Raw genomic sequence first — 17,397 nt, forward strand, 5'->3', positions numbered from 1 at the left:
ACGGAACATAACCGTCTTATTTTCTGACGCAATTTCTTGAGATTGCACGCCCTTTTCTGTGACTTGCAGGGTGCACCTTGTGATGGGTGCGGTTATGTTGTTTCTCACTTCGGTATGCTGACTGTGTGTGACAGCGAGAGTCTAGCTTGTGAGATTTCTGCTTCACAGGAGGTGGTGAGTGCCCCAGCCATTGGGGGTGTTAAAAGGGTGCCAGTTAATTTTTGTCATTTTTGTAATCCCAAGATTATGTAGGATTCTGATATGTTGGACATGGATGGCTCTGATATGGAGAATGTGTCTTGTGATGAATATGAAATGGCCCGGGTTATCAATGCCCATCAGTTATGTTCTAATTGCCATTCTAAAGTATGCTCTTCCCCCGCATCAGGGAGCTTAGAGTGCGTTGAGCCATCTGCCTCTGAGTTTCTATGTCCCGTGAGGTGTGCCCCAGACCTTTTCTCGGCTAAGTGAAATATTTCTAAGATATTGCCCTGTGTTCTGTTAACCAGGGGTGGGATCGCCTGATTTAGTTCGGCCTTCTGGGGAAGTGTTGGCCTCTGAGGCTTCAGGGGCCCCAGCTTTGGGGCCAGGGTCTTTTGTTGATCTGGTGAGAGATGATTTTGCCTTCCGTTATAGGCTGGCACGTCTTCATGTTCTTTTAAGGCATGTTTTGACGATATTGGAGGATCCCATTCCTAGTGGACCGAGGGATCCGACACCTTAGATGCTGGATGGCAAATTGGATATGACGTTTGGGGATGAAGCCAATCTCCTCAATGTCTCAGTTTTTTCTTTTTCTTTATGTTTCGGTTCCAGTTCTGAGCTTGGGTGAATGGAGCCTCTGATCGGCTGGTCCCGTTGACTTTTTCATTCACCTTGGGTGTTCACCCAATGGGTTCTGCCTTCATTTTAATTTTGATCTGGATGGATGTGTTTAATTTGTTTTTTCCTAAGCTCATGTCTGTTAGAAATTAGTTTTTTGGAACATTCTTCTCTAGAACCGATACTTGCAGTTATGTGGTCACGTGGGCACTTCCTCTGACGTTGCGCATTTTATGAATATTCATTGATCCTTCGGGTTGAATTTTCTTGGACCTTGGGCAGTTCTGGAGTGTTCTTATACTAGGCTGGTACTGGTCGGACGCTATCGGCTGTTACCTGAGTTCATGTCACCCTCGTGGTGCTAATTAATACTGTCGGATTCTGAATATCTCTTGGCCTATTGCTATGTACTCCGGGCTCGGATCCTATTGAAGTATGAGGCCTACTGTTTAAATCTAACCCCTCTGATGGAGGATTGTGAGTGCCAATCTAAGGTTGGCTGTTTCGGGCTACTTGCCTGGGATATGGAACTTTTTTTTATCAGACGTCGTAATGGTTATTCAGGTCCCTGGGGACTCAGAACCGTTATTTCCATTCCTTTGGAGTTGGGAGATGTGAGTGACTTATATCGTCTGGTGTTCCGGGTGGTGAACAATTGCGTCTTCACTCGAGGTTCTTTGGAGGCTGACCTTTTAGCCTATTCAGCATTTTCTTGCGGTGGCGGAGCCTCCTTCCTTCTTGTCTTGTTCATACCATGTGGTCTGGAAGCGCGGGCATGGCCTTCTTCCTTTGCTTAGAGTTGTTACTCTAAGAGGTGGTGTGCAGGGGTTCCCTGCCTTCTGTGGGGAGCTGCGAAGCTCCAACTTTACCCTGTGAAAAGAGGGTTTTCTTTTTAGAAGACCGATCCTACAAGGATCTCTGACTGTTGTCTCTTTGATCTTTTACCCTTGGTCTGACCACGGTCTTTGACGTTCGGGTGCTTCTACGTCCTCATTGCATCTCTAGCCTTGGGCTTAACAGTGAAGAGTCGAGGTCAGTCTTAGACAGTCACCCTTCCGGGGTCAGGTAGTTGACCATTTCTCCTTGATGTTCTGTTGGGACTTCGTGGAGGGTGCCTTATGTCTAATTCTCTGGGATAGCGAGCAAGGTCTAGGGTTCTCATTCACCTTCGGGTGTTGGTTGCTACCTTGCCAGTGTGTGTAACACGTGTTGGCTTGTCTATGATATTTTCCTTTTGATCCAAGTGCACTGAGTGCAGAATTCTTGAACTGTTCAGGAGCTCTTTCAGACTCTTGGATTTGAGGCTGTTGCTGGATTGCCAAGTCTACGGACTTTAGATGGTACGCTCCTAATCGTAGGAGGCAATTTAGGGTTCCTCTGGAAGTTAGTACCTCTCTGAGGGGGGCGGGGCTTTTTACTGGGGAGATGCCTGTAACTTAGGCTCTAGGTCTTCCTGATGGGTCCCTACTGGTCTTCTAGCGCATTTGATGTTTCTGTAGACTCCAGATGGCTTCTACTGGGTTGGCGATATGGCCGAGGAATCTCGCCCCTATGGTAGGGTGTTTTTCCGTGGATTTTTCCCTTCTCTTCTAGAGTGAGGATGGGGTTCTCCTGGTTTGGAGTTACCTTAGCATTTGTTGTGTCCCACGTCGACTTAGTGGTAAACTGTTTTCTTGGAAGATGTAGGTCAAGAGCTCATCTCCAGCTATGGTTATGTACTCTTCATCAGGCAAGTCCTACAGTTATCCTTGCCTAACACAGCTTTATAAGGCGACCTGGGGGCAGTGTTCCCTCTAAGGCCAGTTTTGTGTGCAGCCCAGCAGTGAAACAGTTAATTAGGTAACCGCACCCTGCAATTAGCAAACACTGCCCAATACAGACTAAAAGGCATGGTTCTCTTGTTAACTGTTTCACTGCTGGGCCGCTCACAAAACTGGCCTTACAGGGAACATTGCCTGGGGGTGCTGTTTTTCATGCCTTGTAAGGGTCTTTTCCCTTCTTGCGTTTTCAGAATCCTGGAAAGGGGGATGCAATGTAGTGTCTGTTCCATTTGTTCCTGCAGCGGGAGGCTGAGGGTTTGATCCCTGTTGAGGCTCCGGCTGAATGTTGTATTCTGATATATAGATGTTGGGGTTCTGAGGGCCCTTTTTTCCCTTGGGAAGTGTTCCTTTTCGGGAAGACAGCAGTGTAGGGGGTCTCGTACCTGTGCACAATGCCTAGCTGAATCACGGTAGAATGCCTTTTGTCAGTAGCGGTCAGAGGTCTATCCGGGGGCTTTGTTCCTCGTTGACCCTTCCTTTCTCTTCCAAATGTCTGGGACTCTTGTCTTCGGTCTTTAACTAGCCTTGGGCTGGGACCATAACCCTGGAGGGAAGCTCGGGGATCGGTTACTTGTGTAGTGTTGACTGTTTTTCTTCCAGAGTTGGTCCTCCCCTTTGGTGGGAGGACTTTTGATGTCCTTCCCTTTTCTACTGGCAGATGGTACTGGGAGGGGACGCTCATGGAGCCCGGTCTTCGGAGGGCTGTGAGTTTTTGGAAGGTTAACAGGTCGAAAACGGCTACTTGCACTTGAAGGTGTGCTAGCAGGCTTACAACGCCTTTTCAGTGGTTGGAGTTCGCGATGGCCGAGTCAGCTTCCTACCTAGAAGCTGGTCATTGAGAGTTCCTATTCAGACAGTTTGGTGTTTTCTTGGAGAGCTCCTTCCTATCTGCTGGGATAGTTATCCTCTTTCCACTGTCTCTGCTGGCCTAGCCTGCAGGTTTCGATCTGATACGAGGCATTCTGAAACTTGTTTTTCTGGAGTACCTTAGGGCATGTGACTGGATCAGGGATATGAGGGTGTCCCCCGAGTCCTTGGACGTGTTTCCCTGTGTATTGATCTCTTTTTTTTATTTGTTTTTTGTGTTTCTAGGGAGTTAGTCTCCCTGGGCACTACTATCGTAAGACAACCTTGGGGTTGTTCTATGCTTTTTGAGCCTTGTGGAATGATCCTTTGGATTTTTCCTGGAATCTATTCTCCTTTTTGGGGGTAGATAGCAGCCCTTGTTTTTTGGCCGGGTAACTTCTTGGGAGTCGTGACCCGCGGGGCTGACTTCTCGGAGGCTGTTTGGGCTCGACGGACTCTAGGACTGAGTGGTCTGTAGTTCTGTTTTGCTGGCGGTGTAACTAATGTGCAGTTACCTGGGCTTCGGGTTTTCATCCGTGTCGTCTATTTTTATAGGGTGTCGTCGAGTAATTTCAGGCTGTGGTGCCTTTTGAAGGGGCCGCATTTTGTACCAACCCGTTGTTTGCATTCAGTGTCCTCTAGATTGGGTATTGTTTTCCCAAAAGTAATGAATGCAGCTGTGGACTCTTCCCGTTTAAGAAGAAAAACAGAAATTATGCTTACCTGATTTTTTTTCTTCTGACGGGAAGAGTCCACAGCTCCCGTCCGTGTTTTTATCTATGAGGCGGCAGTAGTTTTTTGTTCTTCTGGCACCTTTTTTCACCCTTATATTTCTCCTACTGTTCCTTGTTCCCTTGGCAGAATGACTGGGGGATGAAGGAAGTGGGGGAGGTATTTAAGCCTTTGGCTGGGTTGTCTGTGCCCCCTCCTGATGGCCAGGTTCTGTATTTCCCAAAAGTAATGAATGCAGCTGTGGACTCTTCCCGTCAGAAGAAAAGAAAATTATCAGGTAAGCATAATTTCTGTTTCCCAATTGCTCAAATAAATATAACCCTTTTAGAATAAAATCTAATATTGGGGACACTATTTTCTACTTTTAAAGTCATTGATATCTTTACTCACCTTGCTAGCACTCACCAACCTAGCCCTTTTTTAGATGGCTGAACAGAAACCCAAATCCTGAAACCCTTACTGGTTTTTTTTTTTTTCTTCCTTCCTGTCACATACCTTTTTTCTTCTTAAATGGAGAGAGTCCACAGCTGCATTCATTACTTTTGGGAAATAAGAACCTGGCCACCAGGAGGAGGCAAAAGACAACCCAGCCAAAGGCTTAAATACGCATCCCACTCCCCTCATCCCCCAGTCATTCTTTGCCTTTCATCCCAGGAGGATGGCAGAGAAGTGTCAGAATTTTTAATTTTTGTTTTTGTCTCTTATGGAGGGTAGTACTCTTCGGCATGGGACAGGAGTTTTAAGTAGTCCTGTCAGTCTCTCAGTGAGGGCTTGGATGAAAGTTAAAGTCCGGAGACGCGAAACCATCCCGACTCATTAACAGCTCCTCAAGCAATCGGCGTTGTCTAACTTCGCTTCAATGCCTGCTTTCTTCTCTCAAGTCCATGGCGGAGGCGATGCTACTATCCGTCACACTTGAAGGGCCGTGTTCCTGTTCCATGGTGTAGATTCCGGTAAGATCGTTTCATTTTACTTTATTTGCAATGTACTGTAATGTGAATGTTTCCCGAGAGGCTACCACCATGCGGGTCTAACGTATAAATAAGGGTCTTAGTGAGTCTCTTTCAGTATCTTGGAATCGAGGGTTAATATCTCCTGAGGGGGGTTATTGAACAGGGGTGGTTTAAAATCATGTTTGTTATGTGATTCAACCTGCTTATGTGCGATGTTTACTGGGCTTGTGGTTGGAACATTGAGGCCTTTGGATTGTGCGCCCTTGTTTTGGACTGTACGGTTCACCTTGTGTTGGGGCATGGCTACGTTCCGTTTTTCCAATTCCGCATTCCCGACCGAGTGGTGAAGGAAATTTTCTAGTCCGCAGGGGTCTGGTCATAGGAGGTGGTTAGTGCCCCAGCCATTGGGTGTGTCAGGTGCCATTTTAGTTTTTACTAAAAATATACTCTATCCAGTTAGACGATTCTGATGCTGAGACACTGTTATTTTCAGATTCAGTTGCAGAGGATTCTGATACTGAGACTATTTTGATTTCAGATTCTGTGTCCGGTAATGAATCTGGTGTGGCCCTCGTTGACACCTGTCAACCAGTTTTGTTCCGTATGTCATTTCAGAGCGCCTGGTTCCTCAGGCTCGTGGAATCAAGGGACTGCTGAGCCATCCGCCTCTGGGGGTCCTGTCCTGTTCCCTACCACATCATACTTCTGCACATGCGGGTAACCCAGTTTATGGTTCCTCCATGCGGGGTTGCAGCACGTTGTCACTTCCACATAATGTTGGCAATTTTTTTGTCTGCAGAGTCCAGAACTTTATTTGAGAATGTGCTTGTGCCCTATTGTCCCTGGCCTTATGCCCTTGGTTGGGCCTATACAGTTCCCCGTGGGTGTAACTGTCCCTCAGTGCTGTGCCTTCTGTTACAGGATTGCACGCCTTTGCGTATTGCTCAGACATGTTTTTCAGTTATTGAATGACCCTATCGTTACCAGATACGGGGACTTTCAGTCTGATGATTCGAATGTTGCACCTCATTAGACATGTGGGGATGAAGTAATCTCCTGATTGTCATTTGTTTGAGATCTTTCCCAGTTTTGTGAGAGAGGGCTCCGTTTGGCTGGTCCTGCGGGTAGGCCTGTGTCTTTTTGGGCGTTAACCTCCGGGTTGCCTTATATTTTATTTATATCCGATGGGATGTGTTTGTTTCCTTCGGGAACCTTCTGGGATTGATACTCTTTATTACTTCTTTGGAAGTTGTTTGGACATGTTAATCCTCTGTTAAAAATGTCTGTTTTCTAATTTTTTTTCGCTATGAGGGAGAATTTATGCAGCTTGCCGGTTAGGATCCTAGAAGTCATAAGAGGACTGGGCAGGGGAGTTTTTCCGCTGCGTCACTCTATTTGACATCTGATTTCATCAGAACTTAGAGTTCCTCCCCATGTGGTGGAGGGTGGGAGGGCTTAATGCCCCTTATCGTTATTGAGTGGTTTGGCCTTCATTTTTTAGGCCTCTGGATTTGTCCTTTTGGGCTTGATTCAACAGCTTGTACAAATAGCTGTCTAGCATGCGGAGGGTTTGCAGTTTGAAACCTGTTGCAGCTCTTGACACCTTGCAGGTGTACGCGTAAGCTGTTTCTAGTGTATCTAGATGCAGCTCTTGACTGAGTTACAATTCCATTGTCTCCGGGTGCGTGGATCTCCTTTTAGGGATCTGTGTTTCCAGGTGATGGTTGTTCCCTGTGGGGACTTTGTTTAGCTCTGGGTTTTCCGGAGCTGGGTAGTCTTAGTGCCTTCTCTTCCTTGTGTCCTCTGCTTGTGCGGAGGTTTTGGGGAGACTAGTCCTGTTAGTAGGATTTTTTTTTACCTCAAGGGGTCTTTAGTTCTAGGGTAAGGTTTGCCTGAACTGTTGGGTATCTTGCCCTGTTTTTCTCCCTGAGACTTCCAGTTGCTGAAGCTTTGCTTGGCCTTTTTTCTTGACCCAGTCTTGGGTGGTTTTGGAATCTTGAATCTCAGGGCTGGTTGGGGTGTTCCACGGTAATGGGAACTTGGGCTATGTCCTTGCTCCATCTACCTAACCTGGTCATGGTTGGCCAGGATTTTGGAGTATTTTTTAATCTTTGCCACAGAGTGGCCCATGTCATCTGGTGGTTAGCCGTGTGGCTTGAGCTCAAGGGTGGTTGGTTCATACCTAGCTGCTGGTGTTGGATGTCCAATTTCTGGTGCACCTTAGGGTGGCATTTCCCTGATAAGCTTGCCATTGTTCCAGTGGATTCCCTGCTCTGCAGGCAAATAGGTGGGATGTGCCTCTGCTTGGCAAGCTACTTGTAGGGGGGTCCTTTCTAGGACATCTGGGTTGGGAATTTCTCTTCCCATTAGCCAGTGACTTTGGGCCTTGAGGACAGTTGTTGCCCTTCCGGTATCATCCCTTTTCTTTAGGAGATATTCTCCTCACTATGGAGATAGTCCTTGCTTGGGGCTTCTCCTGGATGGGAGGCAGAAAGGTGGGATTGGTTCCCCCTGGGGTTTTGCTTGCTCCAAGCAGACTTGTTGGGCCTTTATTTTGATAGATCAAGTCTATGGCCTTGTTGTCTGTTTTCAGAGTTGGGCTGTACTTGTACTCTGTGGGGATGTACCTGTTTCGGGATTCTTTTGTTCCCCTGTTTTCGATCCCTGAAGCTGGGTTGGTCCAGGTGGCTGTGGGTCTGTAAGTCAGGATAGCAGAGTGGTCTATGGAGCTATGTTCGGTCGCAGTCTTCTCTGGATGTATGAGCTTTGTTGAGTCTATCCTGTTAGCTTGGTCTGCTAGGGTATAGATTTTCCTTTCAGCTGGCTGCATTGATTTCAGTAGAGCGTTTACTCTTACTTTGGGTTCTGAGGGTATACTCTCCTTCTCTGGGGGCCTCGATTTGAGGTTTTGTGTTCCCCTTTTTAGGGACCTGTGTGTAGGTCCGGTGACTTGGGTTGCCTGGAGCATGCCCTCTGTCTGGGGGTTGCTTTTGTGTTCTGTTTCTTACTTGACTGCTTTTTTCCTCGCAAGTATCCTCTCTGTCATCCTGTTATGGACTCTGTGGTCTCAAACTTGGGGTTTCTCACCTGGGTGTATTACACACTTTTTCATGGTCAAATGCCTTGGTTTTCTTGACACTAGGAGGACTTTGCCTCTTCAGTTGCGATCCATGCTTGCAGGATGTCGGAGAGACGTCTGTTCTGTCTCTGTGCCCGGTCTTATCCCGGGTTTTGCTTGGTATAGGCGTGGCCTCTTTACCCTGTTGGGGCCCCTTTGGGTCTCTGGGAGCTGGGCTCACTCGTGGATGTGTTCTTTTTTGTATTAGGGGACCTTTCGGTTTCCTTGGTTCTCCTTTGCCTTGTTCTCTTGGGGGTTTCGGCTGGTGTCTCCTTCATTTGTGGAGATGAGCGGTATGACTGTTTGTTGGGCGATGGTGTCTCTTGGAGGACTGTTGGCTCAGCCGAGTCCGTTTGCAGTCTCTAGTTTGGCCTTTGGACTAACTGCGAGCCAGTGTCATTGGGGCTTTTCCTCTTAGTTTTCTCGACTTTGGATGGAGCAGGTTTTTTATCGGGTAGAGGTTCAGGCTTGGTGCCCTCAGTATGGGCCGCCTATTGTACCCTCCCGTCTTGGCATTCAGTGTCCTCTATAGCTTGGGTATTGTTTTCCCAAAAGTAATGAATGCAGCTCTGGACTCTTTCCATTTAAGAAGAAAAACATTATGCTTACCTGATAATTTCCTTTTCTTCTGATGGAAAGAGTCCACAGCTCCCCACCCGTAATTTTATGTGGGGCGTCCTTATATTCTTCTGGCACCTTTCGCCCTCATATTTCTTCTACTGTTCCTTGTGCCTCATCAGAAAGACTGGGGGATGAGGGGAGTGGAAGCAGTATTTAAGCCTTTGGCTGGGTTGTCTTTGCTGCCTCCTGGTGGCCAGGTTCTTGTTTCCCAAAAGTAATGAATGCAGCTGTGGACTCTTTCCATCAGAAGAAAAGGAAATTATCAGGTAAGCATAATTTATGTTTTTGTTTTCTGTCCCCCAGACAGAATGTACAGATATTTCCTCCGGACTCTGATTTTTTTTCACGCTCTCAGGCAAGCACATTTGTTATATACACTCTGGGATGGCATGTATCCATTTATTGTTGCTTACATTGTGTACTCATATATATTTCAATGTTTGTGCATGAGCTTGTTTACTTCTATAATTATATTTAGAGTTGCAATTGCTGTCTGCTCTTTAGAAGGCTGAGTAATTTGGAGTATATGGGACTATATTCATTCTATTTTTTTAGATTACACAAGAAGAAATATAGGGGGCGCCCTAGGTCAATTTTAAATCTATGAATATAGAAAAATGACGTCTCTATACCATTGATATCAATATATATATACCCTATACAAATGAAAATCAAACAGTTATACAGAAGTTGATAAATATGTATAATAACAATGAAAGTCCCATATATCAAATATAGTGTGGGTTCCAAAATGACCAACGCAAAAAGGAACAGTCCAGGCTGCTATCTGTGGGGGGATTGTAGGTCATAATTCCAAAATCGGTGATCTGTGGAAGATGAAGAGAAACAGAAGCGCCACATGACCTAGTATTACATATACTCTTATGGTAAAGTGTATAAAGTGTTTCACTCACATGTGAGAAAGCACCCCTCTTGGTGCAAATAGCTCAGACTGGAATCAAACAGTTATCCAGCAGACTGGGCTCCCACAAACACGTATCCATAGTGTCTGTATGACCATTAAAGGTGCTGGAGGGTAGGTTGATAATTGTTTGGCAGCAAGTGGTAAGATCAAAGCTTACTTTAATAAAAATATATAAAAACAGCAGCACGTTTCTCTAAAACATAGCTGTTTCATCAGGCTTAAAGGGACAGTCAAGTCCAAAAAAAACTTTCACGTTTCAAATAGGGCATGTAATTTTAAACAACTTTCCAATTTACTTTTATCACCAATTTTGCTTTGTTCTCTTGATATTCTTAGTTGAAAGCTAAACCTAGGAGGTTCATATGCTAATTTCTTAGACCTTGAAGGCCGCCTCTAATCTAAATGTATTTTGATAGTTTTTCACCACTAGAGGGCATTAGTTCACGTGTTTCATATAGATAACATTGAGCTCATGCAAGTGAATTTACCATGGAGACAGCTCTGATTGGCTAAAATGCAAGTCTGTCAAAAGAACTGAAATAAGGGGGCAGTCTGCTAAGACTTAGATACAAAGTAATTACAGAGGTAAAACGTGTAATTATAACTCTGTTGGTTATGCAAAACTGGGGAATTGGTAATTAAGGGATTATCTATCTTTTAAAACAACAAAAATTCTGGTGTTGACTGTCCCTTTAATAAAATAGTTACAATTCAATTACTATAAATAACCAAACACATATTCATAACAATGAAAAACACCTGTGAGTGGGTGTGAACCAGTCAACGGTGTCATGGAAACCATTATATACCAATGTATATATGAATACATAAAAATAAAGTTGAGAATAAGTTGGAATTAATGAATGATAGGTGAGAGTGTCTATCTTTAAGTGTCTTCCAAAAAGAATAAAAGGACAGTAGTTGCAAATATATCAACAACTATCAACATAACCTAAACATGTCTAATGTACAATGTGATGAAACACTTTTACCAAATATGGAGATGGGGAAATAAATTATATATAAGACCCAAACAATTAATAATAAGTGCAAACAGACTCATGAGATGGGTGTCCCCTTAGGGGTGTCGCTAAGAAAATAATGGAAAAAACTTTGATAACAAGTGTCATTTTATATGTGAAAGTAATTAACACATATCATATTAACAGGATAATGAATATTAAAGGTCAAAAGCCGCCAGATCCACACATTCATTTAAACCCTCTGGGATCAAAGAATGTAGTTTGTAGATCCAGTAGGTTTCTCTAGGTCTGTTGTAATAAGGGATTGTGAATATTTCTAGATATTTGTTCAATAGGTATAATGGAAAGTGTTTTAGATCTTCCTTTATGAGTGTGAGTAGTGTCTGGAAACACTGTGTTTTAACAATTTATTTTTAATATTCCGTATATATTCACTCCGTCTCTTGATCTTGCGACTTGTGCGCCCTATGTATTGCACCCCACAGACACATAGTGTCAAATATATAACAGACGTGGATTCACATGTGAGACGTTTTTTAATGTTATATTGTACCCCTGTGATGTTGGACGGAAAAGTCTTTGTACCATTTTTAACACACCTGCACATACTTCACATGGATTTATGACATTTGAAAACTCCACATTGTGGTTTAAAATAATCGTATGCATATTTTATCTGACTACTTTGCTTTGTGCTAATTTGCTTTTGATTCCATTCTGCACTATTTGCACCAAAAGGGGTGCTTTCTCACATGTGAGTGAAACTCTTTATACACTTTACCATTATAGTATATGCAATACTAGGCCATGTGGAGCTTCTGTTTCTCTTCATCTTCCTCTGTTTTTTTGGATTGCTTGACTGCTAGCGCTTAGGTGAGTGCATTAGGTTAGTGCCATCTACTTGTAGTTAGTATCTCGTAATAACAGGCATCATTTTCAATTCACGTTGAGAATACAACGTATTCATGAGCTTTTTAACCTGCACGCATTTGCACCCATTCATGTTATTTCTAGTCTTGCTAGCTATGACACTAACGGACAATACCATTTTGTTTTCTATGCACGGGCAACAACCAAAACCTGGACACAAACAATATTTTATGAATGTGTAACCCTTTCTTTGCTTTAGATTTTTTTTAATTACTATTATTGCTATATTTGTGGCACAAGTGGCAGCAAAATCTTCGCTGTGTCTTTGCCTCCATGTATTTTTGTTTTTTGCTATGGTGTCCTCTTTTTAAAGTGCATAGAAGGCTGAAGGTTAGCATATGTAAGGTTCTGTCTGCAAGTGATGTAAATAAAACAAGGACAGCAAGAGGGTATAAGTGCAGTAATCATGCACCAGATGACTTACAAAGCAATGTCAGCAACAGGCGAGAGAAAAGGAGGGAGATGAGAGAGATACAGGAAGGAGGAATCTCAGAAATATCTATAAACTTTGATAGTTTCAGACAAAAAAAATAAAATAAAATGGTAAATTTAAAATGTATGTGGATATTTGGTATTATGAACATATCATGGACTCTCATAGTTATGTTAGCAAAGTAAGTAAAAATAAATCTTATACAGCTGTGTACCAGTATGTGAGAGAGTTTTAGTTAGTGTAGTTAGATAATTTGTGATAACTGCAGCCGATTTTGCATTTAAAGGGACATATAAAACAATAATAAAATATTCTGATGTTTTGGACCAATTTATTATTGCACGATTTGCTTGTAGAGAACTGTGTGCTTATTCTCTAGAAAGGGATTAAACATATAGGGCTAGATTACAAGTGGAGCACTATTTTAAAGTGTGCCCATAAAGGGGCAAATTCTGGTTAATAAAAAAAAATGTCCTTCAATAGCCCGCAAAATAAAGTGTAAGGTTCCTTTATTCTCTCTGATCCTACTTCAGACATTAACACTGATAGATCATCTTATCTTTTAAAGATTGAGTATATTCGTTTTTTGTTAAAAGAAGTGTTAATAACTTTGGATATTGAGGAGTCTGGTCCTCTTGATAATAAATCCAGTAAACATTTAAATTCTGTTTATATAGCTCCTGTGACTATTCCTGAAGTTCTTCCTGTTCCTGATGCTATTTCTGATGTGATTGCTAAGGAATGGTCTAAGCCTGGTACTTCTTTTGTTTCTTCTTCAAGGTTTAAAAAGTTGATTAATTTGCCAGTGCCTAAATTAGAGTTTTGGGAAAAAGTCCCTAAGGTTGATGGGGCTATTTCTACTCTTGCTAAACGTACTACTATTTCTATGGAAGATAGTACTTATTTTAAGGATCCTTTAGATAGAAAGATTGAATCTTATCTAAGGAAAGCTTATTTGCATTCTGGCTATATGCTCAGACCTGCCATTTTTATGGCTTATGTTGCGGCTGCATCAACTTTTTGGTTGGATAGCTTAGCACAACGGGAAAAAGACTCTGTTTCTCATAGCATTGTTTGTTTGCTTCAACATGCTAATCATTTTATCTGTGATGCTATTTTTGATATCAACAAGATTAATGTTAAATCTGTCTTTGGCTATTTTAGCTAGAAGAGCTTTATGGCTCAAATCATGGAATGCTGACATGGTATCTAAATCTAGGTTACTATCGCTATCATTCCAGGGTAATAATTTGTTTGGTTCCCAGTTGGATTCTATAATTTCCACTATTACTGGGGGGAAGGGAGTTTTTGCCTCAAGATAAAAAGTCTAAAGGCAAATCTAAAGCTTCTAATCGGTTTTGTTCCTTTTGTCAGAATAGGGAACAGAAAAACACTCCTTCCCCTAAAGACTCTGGCTCCAATTGGAAGCCATCCTCGAGTTGGAATAAATCCAAGCCTTACAAGAAACCAAAGCCAGCCCCCAAGACTGCATGAAGGTGCAGCCCTCAATCCAGTTCTGCTGGTGGGGGGCAGATTGAAATTATTTCAAGATGTTTGGGTAGGTTCTATTCAGAATCATTGGATTCAGAATATTATCTCTCAGGGATATTGAAAAAGTTTCAGAATAAGACCTCCTGTGAGAAGATGTTTTTCTCTCTCACGTTCCAACATATGCAGTGAAAGCTCAGGCTTTTTTGAAGTCTGTTTCAGATCTAGTGCTTTCAGGAGTAATTGTACCAGTTCCAATTCTGGAACAGGGTCTGGGTTTTTATTCAAATCTATTCATTGTCCCGAAGAAGGAACATTCTTTCAGATCAATTTTAGATCTGAAGTTTTTGAATCATTTTATAAGGGTCCCAACTTTCAAGATGGTGACTATAAGTACTATTTTGCCTTTTGTTCAGCAAGGTCATTATATGTCCTCAATATACTTACAGGATGAGTATCTTCACATTCCGATTCATCCAGACCACTATCGGTTTCTGAGATTCTCTTTTCTAGACCAGCATTACCAATTTGTTGCTCTTCCATTTGGCCTAGCAACAACTCCAAAAATCTTTTTGAAGGTTCTTGTGCCCTTCTATCTGTAATCAGAGAGCAGGGTATTGCGCTGTTTCCTTATTTGGACGATATCTTGGTACTGGCTCAATCTTTTCACTTAGCAGAATCTCACACGAATCAACTTGTGTTGTTTCTTCAAAGAGATGGTTGGAGGATCAATTTACCAAAGACTTCCTTGATTCCTCAGACAAGGGTCACCTTTTTAGGTTTCCAGATAGATTCAGTATCCATGACTCTGTCTTTAACAGACAAGAGACGAATGAAATTGGTTTCTGCTTGTCGAAACCTTCAGTCTCGATCATTTCCTTCAGTGGCTATGTGCATGGAAGTTTTAAGTCTCATGACGCGTTCGTCTCTGCTCGTTGTCATATGAGACCTCTGACGCTTTGCATGCTGAATCAATGGTGCAGGGATTATACTCGGATATCACAGTTGATACACTTAAATCCCAACATTCAACTCTCTCTGTCCAGGTGGTTAGACCGTCATCGGATTATTCAAGGGGCCTCTTTTATTCGTCCTGCCTGGACTTTGATTTCAACAGATGCAAGTCTCACAGGCAAGGTTACCAATCAATATTTTAGAACTCCGTGCTATTTTCAGGGCTCTTCAGGCTTGGCCTCTATTAAAGAGAGAATCATTCATTCATTTTCAGACAATGTCACAACTGTGGCATATGTCAATCATCAAGGGGGGGACTCAGTCCTTTAGCGATGAAAGAAGTATCTCAAATACTTTCTTGGGTGGAATCCAACTCCTCTCTAATTTCTGCGATACATATCCCAGGTGTAGACAATTGGGAAGCGGATTACCTCAGTCGTCAGTCTTTACATCCAGGGGAGTGGTCTCTCCATCCAGATGTATTTTGTCAGATTGTACAGATGTGGGGTCTCCCTGAAATAGATCTGATGGCTTCCCATCCAAACAAGAAGCTTCCAAGGTACCTTTCCAGGTCCAGGGATCCTCGGGCAGAGATGGTGGATGTGTTAGAAGTTCCTTGGTTTTACCAACCTACTTACATTTTTCCGCCTCTAGTTCTTCTTCTAAGAGTGATCTCCAAAATCATATTGGAACAATTGCATGTGTTTCTGATAGCAACCGCATGGCGTCACAGGTTTTGGAATGCGGATCTTGTCCGGATGTCCAGTTGCCAACCTTGGCCACTTCCTTTAAGGCCAGACCTTTTGTCTCAAGGGACGTTTTTCCATCAGGATCTCAAATCGCTAAATTTGAAGGTACTGAAATTGAACGTTTAGTACTTAGTCATAGAGGTCTTTCTGACTCGGTGATTAATACTATGCTACAGGCTCATAAGTCTGTTTGAAGGAAGATTTATTAACGGGTTTGGAAAACCTATATTTGATGGTGTTTTTCTCATAAATTCTCTTGGCATTCTTTTAGGATTCCTAGAGTTTTACAGTTTCTTCAGGATGGTTTGGATAAAGGTTGGTCTGCAAGTACCTTGAACGGACAAATCTCTGCTCTTTCTGTTTTATTTCATAGAAAGATTGCTAAACTTCCTGATATTCACTGTTTTGTACAGGCTTTGGTTCGTATCAAGCCTGTTATTAAATCAATCTCTCCTCCTTGGAGTCTTAATTTGGTTTTGAAGGCTTTGCAGGCTCCTCCTTTTGAGCCTATGCATTCTTCGGATATTAAACTACTTTCTTGGAAAGTGTAGTTTCTTTTGGCTATCTCTTCAGCTAGAAGAGTTTCCGAATTGTCTGCTCTCTCTTGTGAGTCTCCTTTTCTGATTTTCCATCAGGATAAGGCTGTTTTGCGGACTTCGTTTAAATTTCTTCCTAAGGTTGGGAATTCTAACAACATTAGTAAGGAAATTGTTGTTCCTTCTTTGTGTCCTAATCCTAAGAATTCTCTTGAAAGATCTTTACATTCTTTAGATGTTGTAAGAGCTTTGAAATATTATGTCGAAGCTACGAAAGATTTCAGGAAGACTTCTAGTCTATTTGTTGTTTTTTCTGGTCCTAGGAAAGGTCAGAAAGCCTCTGCCATTTCTTTGGCATCTTGGTTAAAGCTTTTGATTCACAAGGCTTATTTGGAGGTGGGACAGTCTCCATCTTAGAGAATTACAGCTCATTCTACTAGATCAGTTGCCACTTCTTGGGCTTTTAAGAATGAAGCTTTGGTTGATCAGATTTGCAAAGCAGCAACTTGGTCTTCTTTGCATACATTTACTAAATGTTACCATGTTGATGTATTTGCTTCTTCTGAAGCAGTCTTTGGTAGAAAAGTTCTTCAGGCAGCCGTCTCAGTTTAATTATTCTGCTTATGATTTAAGTTTTTTTTCTTGAAATTTATAAGAAAGACTTATTTTTTTGTGGATTTCATTTTTTCAGTGGAAATAGCTGTTTTTATTTTATCCCTATCTTTCTAGTGACTCTTCTGTGGTCTCCCACAGTTTGGGTTTTTCTATCCCATATGTCACTAGCTCATGGACCTCTTGCCAATTACATGAAAGAAAACATAATTTATGTAAGAACTTACCTGATCAATTCATTTTTTTTCATATTGGCAATAGACCATGAGGCCCACCCTTTTTATGGTGGTTATGTTTTTTGTATAAAAAGCACAATTATATTTCCAGTTCCTCTTTTTGTATGCTTTGTTACTCCTTATTTTTTCACCCCACTACTTGGCTATTCATTACACTGAATTATGGGTGTGGTGAGGGGTGTATTTATAGGCATTTTGAGGTTTGGGAAAATTTACCCCTCCTGGTAGGATTGTATATCCCATATGTCACTAGCTCATGAACTCTTGCCAATATGAAATAAATGAATTTATCAGGTAAGTTCTTATATAAATTATGTTTTTTATAGTTTAGAAGTATAATTCGTTTTGTTTATGAGACTGATGGTTGCAGCCTCCTGAGAGAATTACAGCTCATTCCACAAGGCCTGTTTCCTCTTTTTGGGCCTTTAACAATGAAGTCTTCTCTGCATACTTTTTTCAAAATTTTTGAAATTGATTCTTTTGCCTCGGCTGAGGTTTCTTTTGGGAGTGAGGTTTTTCAAGTGGTGGTGCCTCCTGTTTAGGTCTACCTGTCTTGTACCTCCCTAGTCATCTGTGTCCTCTAGCTTGGGTATTGATTCCCAACAGTAATTGAGGATGTTGTGGACTCACCATACCTTG

The 17,397-nt window shown here is 42.3% G+C and overlaps 1 protein-coding gene across 2 annotated transcripts in view; it reads left to right on the forward strand.

The window, feature by feature from the left end:
* ACP6 (acid phosphatase 6, lysophosphatidic) overlaps window positions 1-17,397 on the forward strand; it is a 108,957-nt gene that overhangs the window by 79,431 nt on the left and 12,129 nt on the right. Inside the window, exon 10 of one of the 2 annotated variants that reach the window (XM_053705892.1) lies at window positions 9,216-9,267. The exons of the other annotated variant lie outside the window; for it this stretch is intronic. Coding sequence (XP_053561867.1) covers window positions 9,216-9,248 — 33 coding nt within the window. The 3' untranslated portion in view covers window positions 9,249-9,267. The remainder of the gene's footprint in view (window positions 1-9,215; window positions 9,268-17,397) is intronic. 2 annotated transcript variants of the gene reach the window in all.

This window comes from Bombina bombina, chromosome 3, assembly GCF_027579735.1.
Source record: "Bombina bombina isolate aBomBom1 chromosome 3, aBomBom1.pri, whole genome shotgun sequence".
NCBI lineage: Eukaryota > Metazoa > Chordata > Amphibia > Anura > Bombinatoridae > Bombina > Bombina bombina.